Below are 16,898 nucleotides of genomic sequence, written 5' to 3'. Positions count from 1 at the left end.
TTGCCTCTGCTTTTTATACGGGCTCTTATTAATTGCTGTAGCATTGCCTTCCTAGTCAGCACTGCTGGGGCAAACTCTAGTGAAGTGGATGCTAACGCGTTGTCCACTATTAGGCAAGCAGAATCCCTAGATACAGTTGCATGTTCTTTAAGACTGTAGCACACAGTATACCTTTCTGTTTCACAAGTGTCTCCAGGATGATTATGTTCAACAGTCTTCACCAACACTTCTCCACTGGTACTAGCATTTTTAATAGCTCTACCCTTACATTTCCCACTAATTTTGCTGTTACAGCACCAGTACTTTCTACTCTTGCTACACTTTTCAAGGTAGTAAACATATCCTTGGATAACTAGTAGATCTTTTCCTTTCCTTGATTTTGTAGTCTCATATACTTTTCCTAGCATTCCTGCTGCAGAGGTTACCATATTCGCCATATTGGTATGTGTGTACATTGTACGTGGAATAAATAACATGTGCCATGTTTGAGATGTACTGCATTTTACTGTTCGCACAAATGGGATTCAGTTAAGTCCATTTTCATTTGAGTGTTGTTTCGTACAAGTGGGCTGCTGCTTTCCGTTTTCATTTTAGTGTACTTTCGTTGTAGGAATTGGAATCCATATATATATATATATATATATATATATATATATATATATATATATATATATATATATATATATATAAATAAATACAGACACACACACACACACACACACACACACACACACACACACACACACACACACACAAAATTGATTTATTTTAATTTGATATCTGGCTGAACACATTGTCCATTTTCATTGGAGGCCTGGGTAAGAAAATGCCAAAACATTCACTTTTGAAATATATAGAAAATTATAAGAAAAAAAACTACAAGAAGTTTAAAGAAATTTAAAAACAAGTCATATATTGCATAAACAGATGTAATTGTAAATGGTATACTGAATACTGAACATTTCCTCATAGGTGTATCTCTAGTGCATACATAACATACAAGAAAAATTAGCCTATTTGAATTGATTACAAAAATAAAACAGCTACAACAATTCAGTCAAATCATTATCGGATTGATATACTCTTTGTAGGCATATATGGCTTAAAGCAGTCTTTTTGACCAAAAGACAGATTATCATGTATAATTTCAGACAGTTTACTTTTTTTAAACTTCTTACAAGTAACACTTTAAAAAGTCATTGTGCTGTGTGAAAACTGTTGCTAGAGCAAGTGTGCTGCATATGTAAATATGAGTTATGCTTGCATTAAATGAGTTTTGCAGTTCAACACCAAAAAAGTGAAAAAAAAAATAAAATGAAATGAAGCCATAATCTATCTGCAAATCAAGAGTCCTTTGTGGTCCTATTAATGTGACTATAAGGCCTGTCCTTTACGTTTATACAAGTGAACATTACTGTCAAACTGTAAAACTACAGGCCGGACTTTGTACATTTAATAGTATACCTTTTTCATCTATTTTGTAGTGGTAAGAAAAGAAAGGGCCTTTTTATGTTGTAAATAATAGTTTAATGGTTGTCATATGTCCTTTTATTATTGGTAGACGCACTGTATACATTATATCTTAAGAAAGATTTTTGCAAAATTCTATACAAGCATAGAAATACACATTTTTTTCAAAGAATTACCTTTAATTCAGCTTACCGATACTGTGTGACATATAATGTGCATGTTTTGTATGTTTGTAGAATCACTCTGCATCTCAGGCTTTGATCCAAACATTAGCATGATACCGGCCGGAATAATGCCAATTAATCCATTGACCAGTGGAATTAATTTGATGCCACAGGCTTTAGTCCCAACAGATCTTTCTGTAATCAAGGAAATTATTCATAGCAAGGGCTGCACATTACTTCCTCCAAACCCAAGTAAGTAAACTTTCTGATTTACAGTTTCCCTACTGTAGACTCATTAAACCTATATGTGAATGATAGCAATTTTGTCACGTGGTATTTTGTGAGAATGACAAGAATTTTGTCACAACCTGATTTTTACTGCGTTTGCAAATGTTATTGTTTTAACTTGCATAATTTCCACTTAGTGATTTGCAGTTTCATAGAATTAAAATATTTTAGTACTTAACAAGAAAACTGATTATTGTAGATAATGTCAAGAAAACATATTGTTTTATTTGTCATATTAGTAAATATGAAGATGAGAGAGACAGCACATATACGATTTTTTGTGTGTTATGAAAAAAACTTGCTGAACTTTTCAAATAATATTTTCCAGATAAAGTAGTAGACTGAATGAGATTCATAAATGGTCAAGGCCTCATGGGGCCTTAAATTACCAATATGGTGTGAGCTGAATCTGGAGATGCTTTTTGCAGGATGAAGTGATCAGACAGCAGTGGGGCTGTGTGAGGTGCAAATATAGTGAATGGTTCCAAACTAAATGAGATAGAGCTGGAAACACTGCTGGAGATGAATGTGATGGGCTTGTTAAGGTCTAAAAATATCTAGTTGGCTTAGAATATTCATCACCTGAACAGAGTAATGTTTTTAAGAGTAAGCACTTGAGTATATGATTATTTTAGCTTTATGTTGGAAAGAACTGCAAAATGATGTCTAAAAATAATATCTTGTGTGCCACAGAAGTCATGTCTCTGGTAACAAACTACTCTCATTAGGACTTTGACAGGATTGGGAAAAGTGATGGGGCTATACTTGTCCTTATTTCAAATAAGTCTGGCAGTGTTAATGTCAGGAAGGATTATAGGATGATTAGCATTTTTATAAGGCTGAGGGAGTAGGCATAAAATGAGGTGGAAAATAGAAACATAAATGTAACAAACCATTTGACAAAAGGTATAGAACAGGCATGAAGACAATCTTCTCCTGCTTTTAATGAAATTGATTTACACTTCAGAACTCATAGATACAATTTTAATAGAGAGAGGAAAGAGCTCAGGAAGCTGCTTGAGAGAGTGTGAGGTGGGGAAGGCACATTATGTGTTCACATAATGGCTTGCAGTAAGTTGATGTTCTTCTGGGGGAAATAAGAAGATCTGTATTGTGTCATATACTATCTTGAGTTCATCATTCTTCTTAACTAGGTTAAAGGTATTGATGACATATACAATAAGCTTATCACAGGATGGTTGAAAACAGAGAAGGCCCTTATAGGGCACAATTTGGTTGGAAGCAGGAGAAAGGTTATATAGGTTCATAGGTTGGTACTATACTATCGGCCATAGGGCCTATACAAGCCTAGCCATAACAATTCCCTAGCTATTTCTTCCCACACTGTTTACTTCCCTGGACCCTTGCCTAGCAGGGCGACTGACATGATCCCCGGGGTGAATTTCCTTTCTCCCATCCAATCGTCAAGGTTCCTTTTGAAGAGGGCCAAAGAGGCGCTCTGCTTGACATGTATGGGCAGTCTATTCCAGAGTCTGGGGAGTCTCTGGGTCAGGAACCTATCCCTCTAGCATGTTTTGTTTATTGTGATGACAAGGTTTAGATCCCTGGAGTGTGTGGCTCTGAGGGATTGGGATTTCTTTAAGTGTAGCATGTCCAACAGCTCTGTTTGACATGGCCTTGTATGTTAAGCAGAGATTGCCTCTGAGTCGACGATATGCAAAGTTTTTTAAGGCGGTCAGTGTAGGGCATTTGCTTTAGGCCTGTGATTCTTTTAGTGAGGTATTTCTGCGGTCTTTCCAGTTGTTGCAGATGTCTTGAGAGGTACATACCAAACTGGGCGTTGTATTCTATAATGGGTCTAATGAGGGATGAGTACAGTGGAACAATGACCACCTTTTTTCTGGATGAAAAGCCCTTAGTGATGAGGTATGCCACATAGAAGGATTTCCTGACTGTTGTGGCGCTGTGGTTATCGAAGGTGAGACCACTGTCCATCTGTGTCCCCAAGTCTCTTATCATACTTTTGGTGTTTAGTGTACTGCCACCTATGTGGTAATTCACAGGTACATGTTTTTTCCCAAAGGGGATAACTATACATTTCCTGGCATTGAGCTTGAGCCCATGGCTCTGGCACCAGGAATCTGTTTCTGTAAGGCCCTTCTGTAGAGTATCCACATCATTTGGGGGTTCAATAATGGCTCCCAGTTTGCAGTCATCTGCGAACTTTGTTAGCCAGAGTCCCTTAGTGCTGGCCTGTACTTCAGAGAAGTAGATGCCAAACAAGAGCAGTCCCAGGACTGAATCCTGAGGTACTCCACTTGTCACTTGTCTGGAGCTGGATTTGGAGTTGGCTACTTTTACAGTGTGGGTTCTGTCAGTAAGCCAATTGGCAACCCATCAAGTGACATAGGGATTACTGCCCAGCTTAGTAAGTCTATCTATGATTCCAGAGTGGGGGATGGTGTCAAAGGCCTTAGTGAGGTCCAGATAGGCTGTGTGGACCACCTTACCCTCGTCCATGGCTCTGGAGACTGATTCGAAGAAGTCGATCAGGTTTGGGAGACAAGATCGTCCCTTCACAAACCCAAACTGGGTGGGGTCCAGTTTTTGAAGGTTGCCAGTATCTTTGTTTATAAGTTCCATGATAATACGTTCCATGGCCTTGCAGATCAGGCTCATCAGACTGATGGGGCGGTAGTTCCCGGGAACCAAGTTGGATCCCCCCCTTGTGGAGTGGGATAACTGTAGCTGTGCACCACTCAGTGGGCACAAAGCCTGAGGTGAGGCTATAATTAAACATGACACTTAAGTGAGGTGCCAGTTCATTTTGTAGTTCATGTAGTACCCAGCCCGGGATGTCATCTGGTCCCATGGATGCTGTATTCTTAGCTTTGGAGAGTGCGTTTTTTACCTGTGTGGCCATTATTACCGGAATTTGGCAATCTTCCGGTATTGAGTTGGGCCGTTTAGGGGGTGAGAGGGGGGTGAAGTTGGCACTGAATTGATCTGCCAGGATATTGGCAATATCCTTGGGATCAGTATATTTAATGCCATTCTGATGTAGCTCAGAGCAGATCTGAGCATTGCCATTTAGATTCTTGACATAGTTATAGAATGCCTTGTAGTTGTCTTTAAATCTTTGGCAATTTTATTTTAGGAACTAGCTTTGGAGGATTTTATGAGGGATCTCAGCTTCTTACTGAGGCTGGTAAGGAGGGTTTTTGCATCCTGGGATTCTCCTCTCTTCTGCAACAGTTTCTTCCTTTTATTGTAAAGTTTGTTTATGGTAGGGGACTACCACATTGGCTTCCTTTTTTTGGAGGAGAGCATCTTGGTTCTATTTGGGATGGCACGATTCATGCATGAGTGGATGTGCTCATACAGTGCCTTAGTGTAGGATTCAGCAGTCAAACTTTCAGTGGGATGTGGATGTTAAGGGTGATTAGCTTATGGTCAGTCCTGACATGGACTTGAAATTAGAATATTTGAAAGGGCAGAGATAACTAAATTTGGCACACTGGGTGTTAGAGGCTTAATTCATCATGAATATAGTCCCGTTAGGATGGTAAAGGGGAATACATTGCTTGAGAGGTGAGGAAGCATTAGATTATTTGACTTGTAACAAAGACAGAAACAGAGAGAAAATGAAAAAAGAGATTGCATTTTAGGTTTAGGGCTGTTTTGTATGTTGTAGAGGCCTTTTCTTTTCCCTATAAGTTTGTGGTATATGGAGTGCAAACAGTAAGGAGACGAAGGAGAATAATAATGCATGGGAGAAACATGAATCACATAATTAGTACACATAAGTAAGTTTGCATGTAGTTATGTGTTTATTTTAGTATATTTTAAGGAGTGCTGTGGTGTTCATAGGTGTTTACTAGGCTAATGGCCACAAGGGCCTTTTTAAGTATAGCCATGCATCCCAAATCTCTGACAAGTTCTGATACCCTTGATAAGTGTAAGCATGGGCCTGGGAGATGAATCATTTACAGGTTACCTCTGTCTGTTAGAGACATAGGTGCCAAACCAGGGATGAATTTCTGGTTTCCCATCCAATTGTCCAAGATGCACTTGAATTGGGTTAGGAAGGAACTCCACTTCACATGGATGGGGAGCCTGGCCCATAGACAGGGTAGTCTCTGGGATACATACCTATCTCTCCAGCAGGTCTTGTTTATATCACAGGCAATGTTTACGTCTTTAGAACTGGTAATTCTGGTGCTGTTTGTTTTGCGGACATGCAGGAGGCCCGTCAGAATGGGTTCTGACAGTGCCCTGTATGCCAGGCATAGATCTCCCCTCAAAAGCCCGTAGGAGACAGAATACAGTGATAGGGCCTTGAGGCAGTCTGCATAGGACATATTACTTACACCCTGTATTCATTTAGTGAGGAACCTCTGTCGACATTCCAGTTGTTGGATGTGCCTGGTTAGGTACATACTAAAGGGGATGGTCTTTACATCCTGTAGCTAATCTGACCTGTTGCCACCTGCTGTTATACTAGCCACCTTCGAGGTTACTCAGATCATGTATAATGTCTGTCCGTAGGTTGGGCCCTCTGTCCTCCCATTTTCTCTGGCTTTGTCTAGCTGTCTTGCAGTAACAGATTGCAGCATTATGACAGTCTGTGGGCTCTTACCATACACGTAACTCACATGCAAAAGTTGTAGATGCTGCCAGCTTTGAACCATCAACACCATCACCGAGGCTAATGTCCTTTGCCCAGTAAGCCATACCAGCCGCCAACACACTGTGTTGCTTGAGACTGATTTGTTAAACTATTGCATTAGAGAAACTAAAATGTCATATTTGTCATGTTCCACTTTAATAAAGATACGGAACTCCAAAAGACCTTTGGTGACCTTTATTGACTCAGACATAAAAAAACAAATGCATCATTACTTTATCATAACTTCTTTTCTTTGCACATCATCAAAACATCATATGACCATCCATAAGGGCAGCATAGCACTGCTCATCCTTGCCGAATAAGCAACATCCTCCACCCGCTCACTTATTCTTACACTTTATGCAGCGTTCATCCGCTCACCTTCAACCCAAAACCTCATTTCCATTCAAAACCATCAGGTGCAAGCAGCGTCCAGCCACTCACTTCCACCACTCGAGGCTTCCTTCCTCTAAAAGTGTCCACCAGAGGGGGAACAGAAGAAGGACAGGGACAAGCCTGTCCCTCTTCTCTACCCACAAGCCTAATTCAGCCTGTTCCCCCTCACTAACTCAAATCTTTAACCAACCTCTCCAAAAAAAAACCCAGATACACATTAAACATGTCCAGACCAAAATCACTAGGATGGACCCCATCCTCCCTGAAACACAAAAGGTTCCTGTCCGCAAACTCATAATGTTGTATAGTTCATACTCCCATCGCCCCCAACTGCTTTGCCAGTCTAAAATTCACAAACTTCTGTGCTCGCTCAACTGTGGAAGACTTCTTAGCATTCCTCCACATCAAATGAGGAATAATTTTCGACCACACTAAGCACAAGCTTAGGTAGAATTTCATTAAAGCTAACAGAGCCCCCCTTATCTAATAAACTAACTGATGCTTAGGTGTCAGACCCAAATCCTTACCTGCCATGTCAGACCCAAATCCTTACCTGTCAGGTGCACCAGCAAGATGTGCGAAAGGCCCAGCTGAGTTCATATTGGCCTAAATACTTCTAACAGCTGATTCCACTTGAGCCCTCTGATGCCATGCCATGTGACTCTCCAACCAAACCAGTGTAACCCCAACTCAGAACCTTTACTCCTAACAGTAGCCCTTCTTGCTGTCCCGTAAAGGTAAGAATGACCTATGATGAGAATCCTGTTGTCTAGGAAAAAAAAAAAAACAACAAATTTTAATACTAGCATGATAAAACATCATCTCTTATCTAATATAAGTCAAAAAAGTATTGGAAGACCATCTCCCCACCATCTTAATGACTTCAGTTGAACTACCTGCTCTCCCCAGATCTGACACCCTACCCATCCTAAAAGAATGAGTAGGAAACCTTTCCCCATCCAGACCCATACTACCCAAAACCCTTCTCATGACTGATATCAACTGTCCCCCTGTTACTGCTCTATCCCCCTTGACCGGAAAACTAAATCTACATTTCTTTATAAACCACTAACAATCTCCTTGGCCACACCACAGGACACATCTGCACCCACCTATCCTTCACTAAGATTATTTGCACACCCTTGCCTGCCTGATCACTCTTAGATAACCTTAACCTAATGTGAACTACTTCCGGCAGTAACAAAACATCGTTCCACACAAATGACCCTAACAATCCCGATACCCTAAAGATCTGAAGTACATCCAAACACTGAATGTTACCCACACAACTTGATGCACCAATTCCCTGAATACCCTAAGCAAACCCCACAGCAGAATGTTTAAAACTTGCCTCATCACTGGCCAGTGCTTGTCCCTGCTCAAACCTTCCTCCCTACTCCATCCATTCAACACTCGCCCCACCGTCTAGGATTTAGTAAAGTCCTTCAATCTCACCATTCAAGCAAACACATTAATTACTGCCAAATCTACCCTAACTGATTTTACCACTTACTGCCACACCACTGATGCTGCTCAAATCGGCAACAGCTCCAGAAAAGCGGCATCCCACTTCCATTTCTTCAGCCATTCAGGTGGCCGTGGCAGTGCAAACTACTGTCCCCCAAAAATGCACCCATAGCAATGCCCCCTCTGCATCAGTGGACAGCTGTAACTTCCGTTGATCTACCCAATCCCACTGCCAGAAGGTAACACCATTGAATTGCTTGAAAAACTGCAACCACAAAGTTAAATCCTACCGAGTCAGTTTACCAATTCTCACCTAATGGTGCTTACTTTTACTCCGTTTCAACAGAAATGCCACTGACCTACAAAAGGTCCATTCTGGGTGAACAGTCCAACAGGCAAAATTCAATAGCCCTCAGAGTTCCATAGCATCCCTAATCCGCACTTTGCCCCTAGCCTTCATCCAAACTATCTTCTCTTTCAGCATGGCTAACTTCTCCCCGGGTAAGCAAAACAAACCCTGTTCTACTTCCACACTTAACCCTTGAAAATCTAATAATTTTACCAGACCCACCAACTTGCGGGTGGCCAATGGAAACCCTAGTTCCTCAGACATCCACAAAAACTCATGGATAGCCTCTGCTGCTCCCTCTTTCCCTACAACAGCCAGCAGAAAATCATCCAAATAATGCACCGCCCCCTGCTTATTTACCTGCTGCTGCCATATTCAATGTAAAGCTGTGCTAAACTTTTCAAAAGTGGTGCAGGCTACTGAACATCCCATTGGCATGGTTTTGTCAAAATAAAACTTGTACCCCACCACCATACCCAGCAATTGCCAATACTCCTCTCAAACTGGCAAAAGGTGGAAGGCAGACTCAATGACATCCTCAACCAACCATGGGTCTTCAAAACCTCTAATGATGCGGACTGCTTTATCCAATGACGCATAACTCACCTTGGCCTCCTCCACCAAAATGAAGTCATTGACAGACTTCCCTTCAGGATGAGACAAATGGCAAATCAAACAAAGTTCCCCTGGCTTCTTTTTAGATACCAAACCCAATGACAAAACCTTAAAAGTGGGGAATGTAGGAGTATCAAACAGACCCAATAACCGGCCCACCTGCCTTGCCTTCTCCACCAAGGCCTCTAAAATGTCCTCCCTCCCCTGCATTGACCTCAAATTTTTTTCCCAGTACTCCATCCCCGACCAATTTTGACTTAATAGGAAATTCCTTTGAAAAACCCTCAATCAATTTCCCAGTCAGCATGTCCTGCAATAAATGTACCTTAACAGGAGAATGTGTCCCTGGGTCATCTCCTTGTCCCTCAAAAAGGCCATCCTCTTTGACAACGAAAAGTACCCCTATTGTGTACCCCCTGCAACCCCGCCAGTGGCTCTCCCTAACCCAATCTGTCTGGCAAAGGATGATGTTTGCCACACCAGTTGGTTGTCATGCCTACCACACCGCATCGCATAGTGAATACCTGCACACTTCAAGCAGGCATGCACAAATCAGCATGCCGTCCAATCACATCTTCTTGCATTGAAAGCCCAACATACCCCAACACTTCCTTCTCCCACATTACTCCCTCTGGCTCTCACACTGAAACTGTCCATCAAAGTGGACAGCCATATATCCAGGTGTCTCACCTCCCAATGCATGAACCAATCAACCACCTTCCTCTTGCAAAATTTCTGATCATACCACAACCAAGCGTTTCTCACCCATAACACCTTTGCACCTCCTGTATCCTCAAAAAGTAAGCCAATAGCAGTGCCAAAGCACTATCATTCTCCAACGATACTGCCATGTAGTAAACAAACCCCAAAACCCAATTCTCCCACTTTCTCAGCTGCATTTATCCTACTCACCTTCTACCGAGGGCCGCTAGGGCTGCCAAGGGGTCTTTCCCATTCTCTTTCTTGGCTTCCAATAAGTGCTGGGCACCATCTGTATCAAATAGCTCAAAGATGTCCACATAGTCTCCTTTCCAAATACTTTCCTTTATTGCGGGTGGTATGTGAGGAGTTAGAAAGACCACCTCACCCTCTTGCCCCAGTACCTGCATAGCCAACCATTCACCCGGTCACATCCCAAAGTCTGACCCTACCTCATCTAAGCAAGCGTCGGCATCTTCCCCCAGTGACGACAAAGTACCAACTATGGTTGGATTGTCCATCTCCGAAATCTGCTCTCCAAAACCATATCCCTCACCCATTCTGACCCCCCAACACCACCCCCAATACCATCTGAAGATGTATGCATCCATTCCCCTAGCAAGGACTGTAGAATCATTACCTGCATGGACCACAAGGGCTGAGTCCACTGCTGAGACCTCTGCTGCCATCTCCTTGCTGGGCTGTAACTGGTACTTTCTTTTGCCTCTGGCTGCCTGCTTACTCCTTGACAATTGCCGTCTCTTACAATTGCCTTGACCCTGCATCACTGCTGTTGTGTGCTCACTGCTTGGCATATCTCGGAAAAGGTCCTCCGCCTGAGCCACAGTGTTCACCCACCTCTGCCGCAAAGTCTGGACATCCACCATATCAATCACTGACAACTGAAATTAGATAGGAACCCTGTAAACGAGCCATAGGAAAAAAAATTACATAGAGTAGCTATCTGTTAGATACCTAGCAAGATCATTGAAGCAATTCAATCAAAGTTAATTATGACATTAAGTACATTTACCTACAGAAAATAAGTGATCAATATTATGCTGTGATGTATGAATGCACAGTATGGAGTATGAAACTCACCATTAAAGTACTTAGCACAGAAAAATATATTAACCATAGGTAATCTACTTTAGGCTCCTGCAGCCCTATTCAGCGAAGCATACCCTTCCTTTACTGCTGTCTCCAGATCTCCAGCTAACATGTAGAGCTTTTTTTTTTTAAATAATGTATGTCCCAAATAGCAAGATGTACTGGATTGCAGGCTTGTCACTATTACAGGTATTGACTGCAAGCTTCCTGCAACCTAAACATAATCCATTGATCTGGTTATTACAGTGTAGAACCTCCCCAACTTCCCACTGTGTAGTTACCACATGTACTGCACCCAACCTGATTCAAAAATTAACATGAGAAGTAGATGCAGCATGGGTCTACTGCCAAACAAGAGAACATTTCCCTTCCTCTGTGGCTGTAAGTGTAATTAATTTAAGAGGCAGTTATTTGTGCATGCTGTAGCCATCGGACCAACAGGCTGCACATTGCTGCTGCCCATAGTAACAGTTGTTTTTTTTTTTTTTTTTGGCAACATTGTTATTACAAGGCAAAGGTCTGGGCCTGTATTTAGTAGCCAACAGGAACTGGGATACATGCGGCAATGGCTGTTACACATGGGAGACTCACTGCCTGCGAAATCACCACCACCAAGCTGACAAGAAACAAGTAGGACAACAGTGGACCATGGCATCCCACACTCTGGATGACTCACAAGGCAATCGAGGACCCCCCCATGACTGTTTTCATAGGTAGAATGGCTTCAACAAGTAGAGATGGCACCCTACCAACTAAGAGTAAAGCTTGCACCAAGTTAAACAATACTCCACAGACAAATGTTTCTCCTGGCAGCAAATGAATCCCAGTCCTTTGGGCTGGAAATATGTAAAAAAATCCCATATTTGGCCTCGGAAAAGATTGCAACCCTAATTACAAAGGAAGGTAACTTAAATTCCATCAGCATATACCTTCCAATAATTACACATACAGTTTCACCCTAGCAGCTACCCCTTTAACGAGAACGCACAGCATACTGAACCATAAAACAGTTCAAAGCTGTACCCTGACATAATAAGCTGTATCCTGTTATAACAGACACAGAAACAAGCAGTTTCACTAGATACTGTCACATCACTTATAAGCAAAGACTACCCTACACACTAAACCACTGCACCAAATATAATATGCTGCTACTAAACTTCGCAGCGACCTAACTTGGTGATCCTAAACTACTGTCAGACCCACAGCCATATGAGTGCGGGGGGGGGAACACATTACTCACCTTTGTCTCCTAGCAATCACCCAAGGCATACCTTATCACCAGTCACCTCAGGTCATCTTGGACGTGATCCTGCAGTCAACAAAATCACATCAAAATGTGCTCTTCCAGGCAGTTTCCAACCTCAAAAAATCCCTAAGACTCTCCCCATCCCTACCTCACTTCCTCCTTTCATTCTTCCACCATTTAACCCTTCCTTGTCCTAACTGTATTTATAGAGCTTGCCTTTTCCTCATAGCCTCTCCAACCCCAACCTTCCCTTCCCTACTCCTCTACACCTCCCCCCACATTAAAGATGTCCCATGACAAATTTGTCTGTTCCAAACATCATTTATTTAATAGCTCCTCATGGTATTCAAAGGCCTGCTAGAAAAAAGTTCAATTAAGGCTAACCAAGATGACTTACCTGATACTATGTAAATTATTATTAATACTAATTATTTAATTATTAATAAAGCATAATAGCAACAATTAAGTGACATTAAAAAAGGCAAAAAAAAATAATGACATTTATAAAGTTAACTTGAATGACTCAGTTTCTCATAATATTCTTATTTTTTACAAAATATTAATTAAAGCTTCAGTTTGCACAATGCTTAATTTTATTTTATTTGTTGACCTGGATAAAACTCATTCAACTTTTCAAGATCAGTTCCGATTTACGACAGTTTAAACACCAATGAATACCAATGCTGAAACATAAAATAGAAAATGAATAGCAGATATTGTTGCATACTGGTAGGAAAACATTGGTAACAATATCTCTGTTAATTTATCTATACACACAGTATGCTGAAAAGCTAGCTGAAACTATAATTTGCAAGGAACTCAGTGATAATAATCAAGAAAAATATACATAGCAAGCTAATTATTGTTGAAAATCAAAGACAATGCCAAACATAGATATTATGAGCATCTAGAAAGCAAAAGAAAATTGGGGTAAGAAAAATAGAGAACTAATTCTGTAGGAAGATTTAGGCATGCCAAGGAAGGAAAGCTGGAAAGAAAGGCACTAGAAGGTACAATACCTCTACCTGTTATAACTATGGATGGAGATGCTCAAATTAAGTCAAAACATTATAATGTACTAAATTTAAATAGCATATTTGAATCCAGCAAAATCAGAAACATGAGAGATGATATATAACGTAAAATGTTAATCTTAGGTGATTTAGTTTTAACAGAGCTATAAGTTTACCATCTGGGACTAACAAAATGGGAGCTGTGATCATATAACTTATGGACATATGTAAGGCATTTCCAAATTTGTTAATTTATGGAATAAATTACATAATAATAATAATAATAATAATAATAATAATAATAACAACATCAATAATACACGCAAACACTAATGACCAAAATACTACTCCACTAAATCACATAAAAAACAAGAGAAGCATAATACAACTTTGTATGGCCAAAAAATATCACAGTGATACTCAGTGAAATCTTACAATCAGAGAGATTATCAGATAACTTTTTTATCAAGGCTAAACTCTACAAGCAAAATATTAATGTTAGGTAATTCACTGTTAACAGGACTATATGTTTACTATCTGGGACTGACAAAACAAGAGTTATTGTTTCATGTTTATGTGGAGCACAACTTATGTACATCTGTAAGGCATTACCATATTTGTTAACTCATGGAAGACAGCACAGTACCATAATAATAATAATAATAATAATAATAATAATAATAATAATAATGTGGGCAAGCATTAATGACCAAAACTACTCTATTAAATCACATACAAATTCAACAGAAGGCATAATGCAACTTTGCATAGCAAAAACATTAAAGTGGTACTCAAAAAAATTTACCATCAGTGAGATTATCAGACTGCCATTTTATCAAGTCCATTAAAATTATACTCATTTGGGAAGATTTGGTATATAGTTATCTAGTCTTTTCAATGTATTTTTTATATTATTATGAGAACCATTTTTGGGTAGTAAATTCTCTAGTGAGATAAAAATATTTCAGTAGCTATTAAAGTACAGCCACCAGAACTATATATCTTTGACTGAATAATTCCATAAATGTGTACTTCTGCAATGCTGGAAGCATTGTTTGAAAAATAGACAATATTAAAGCTGTATGCATATATATGACATCCAAACTGCATCAATCACCAAATGCTGGGATATATCAGGGCTCCATTTTCAAGACTGCAGTAAGTTTCAGTATATTTGGATGTCACCCACAGGTTATGGTATATTAATACTAATACTTAAGGAAATAAAAGTCAAATAAAATATAAATGATATTGACACTGACATATTAAAAACGTGAATGTATCTTTTAGCACAAAAAGTGCATTTGATTGCATGTTACAGGAGTTCAATTATAAGCTGTGAACAACAAGCATTTTTGCAAGTATTAGATAATATATTATCTAATTGGCAGGTTTTTCTACTTAGATATTTTAATTATCCTTATACTGATTGGTATAATATGGGTTCAGCATTTTATAAGAAGCAGTTCATAGACATAACAAATCTGAATAGTTTAATGACAACACAAAAAAAGTATTTTGGATTCAGTCCTCACTGGCATTAAAAATATAAACTTAGATATAATTGTCAATGTGGCAATAAAAATATTAGATAACAATGCAATTATATTTGATATCATATAAATACTGGGCTGTAAGAAGTACACAAAGATTTATAAATGTAATAAAATTGAAATAAATAGTCTAAAATGCACTTCTAGGTAAACTATGGAATGAATTGGTGTAAGATTTGGTGGCTGGAGTGAGCTAAACACTATCTTCCAATATTATTTGGAAAGGACTGTAATGTTTATGCATGCTAATGATTCACAAGAATTTTAGTGGACTATGTGGTCAAACTAGAAAAGAAAAAGGAGTACAATTATTATTAACTAAATATCCAAAAATTTTGAAAAAGAACAATGAAATATAATCACTAAAAAACTAAAAAGAAATATTAAGGCAGCTGTAAGGTTTCAATCACAACCAACAGCTATAAAACAATCACAACCAACAGCTATAAAAACATCATATTATAAATGTATCAATGCTCAAAGTAGGCTGACAACTGTCTCTGGGATATTAAATTCATGTCAGATAAATTTATGATCACTTTTTGCCCGTATGTATACCTGCCATAGAAAATGTTGTTATGGATTTATCCATTCCAAACAATGACATTATGTATTGCACATAGAATTTTATCAAGTTTATAAACAATTAGTAAATCAAGCAGTCTGGGTTCACATGATCTAAGTAGACTATTTATACATGTAATGTAGAATGATATCTTTATACCTTTATAATACATTTTAATAGCCTCCTAAGTAAAAGTTATATACCAAAGGACTGGAAGTTATCATGTTGCATACAAAGGATTGGACATTATCAATAGTAATTCCAATTTGCAAAAGTGGGGAACAATATTGTTTGCAAAATTATAGGTCTTGCAGTTGAATGTCAGTTCTTGGTAAACATTATGAAAATGTGTATATCAAGAGTAAGAATGGCATAGCACATTCGAAAAACTTTGCCTTGTCACAGCATAATCTTTTTAAGAGTTACTCATTTGTGACTAACTTAACTGAATTTTATAATTTGGGAAGCTTGGCTAATGATTACAACCCAAGTGTTTTGGGGGTTATGTATCTGGATTTTACAAATCAATTATACTTTAACACAAAGGTAAATATTTTTTTTCCTTCCTAGGCTTCAGCATTAATATCTATGTTTTCAAATTGGCAGTGTATATTTAAATGATAGAAGTCATAAAGTCTTGGCTTGGTACTTTATCCAGTAAATGATCTATATATATTTTTGGCATTCTGCAGGGATTGGTTGTTGGTCCTGTGTTGTTTAACACAGTTCTTATCTTCCCCACAGCTCTTAGACCATAGATAACAAAATATGCTAATAATCACAATTACTGCATTGAATACAACATGTGTAGTCAGAATGAGTAGCTGCAAGATGTGTATAAATATTCAACTGAAATTGGAGTTATTTTAGTATTCATAAATGCAAATATGTGATTATTGGAAAAACAAAGTCTATGTGTGAGTTTTACTACATGATCAAAAACCAGAATATGTCAACTACATGAAAGATTTAGGAATACTAATTTACAGTGGTCTATGATTTAAAGAACATGCTCATAATATGAAAAACAAAGGCTTTGATACAAGTGGGTTTATTTTTTAAAACTATGATTATAAGAGAACTCAAAATGTATCTGATTTATTTTAGACTTTGTTAGGGCAAATCCAGGAATACAACTTAATATTTTGCTGTCACAATAAATCTCATTATTTCAGACTTTGTTAAGGCACATATTCAAATACAGCTCAGTCTACTGCTAGAATAAAAAAAATCTCAGTTAAACCTGATAGAATATCTACGGTGAAGATTTACTAATTTGATATCATAGGTCACACATACTTCATATTCTGAATGATTACAAGTACTGGGA

The 16,898-nt window shown here is 38.8% G+C and overlaps 1 protein-coding gene across 1 annotated transcript in view; it reads left to right on the top strand.

The window, feature by feature from the left end:
• The window catches only part of ENOX1 (ecto-NOX disulfide-thiol exchanger 1), a 2,044,058-nt gene that overhangs the window by 1,159,243 nt on the left and 867,917 nt on the right, over nt 1–16,898 (top strand). The window contains exon 5 of the mRNA XM_044071707.1: nt 1,707–1,886. Within this exon, the coding sequence (XP_043927642.1) occupies nt 1,707–1,886 (180 nt within the window). The remainder of the gene's footprint in view (nt 1–1,706; nt 1,887–16,898) is intronic.

Source organism: Protopterus annectens, chromosome 5.part0 (genome assembly GCF_019279795.1).
Source record: "Protopterus annectens isolate FY-2018-M chromosome 5.part0, PAN1.0, whole genome shotgun sequence".
NCBI lineage: Eukaryota > Metazoa > Chordata > Ceratodontiformes > Protopteridae > Protopterus > Protopterus annectens.
This window is presented reverse-complemented; position numbering and strand designations above follow the sequence as displayed.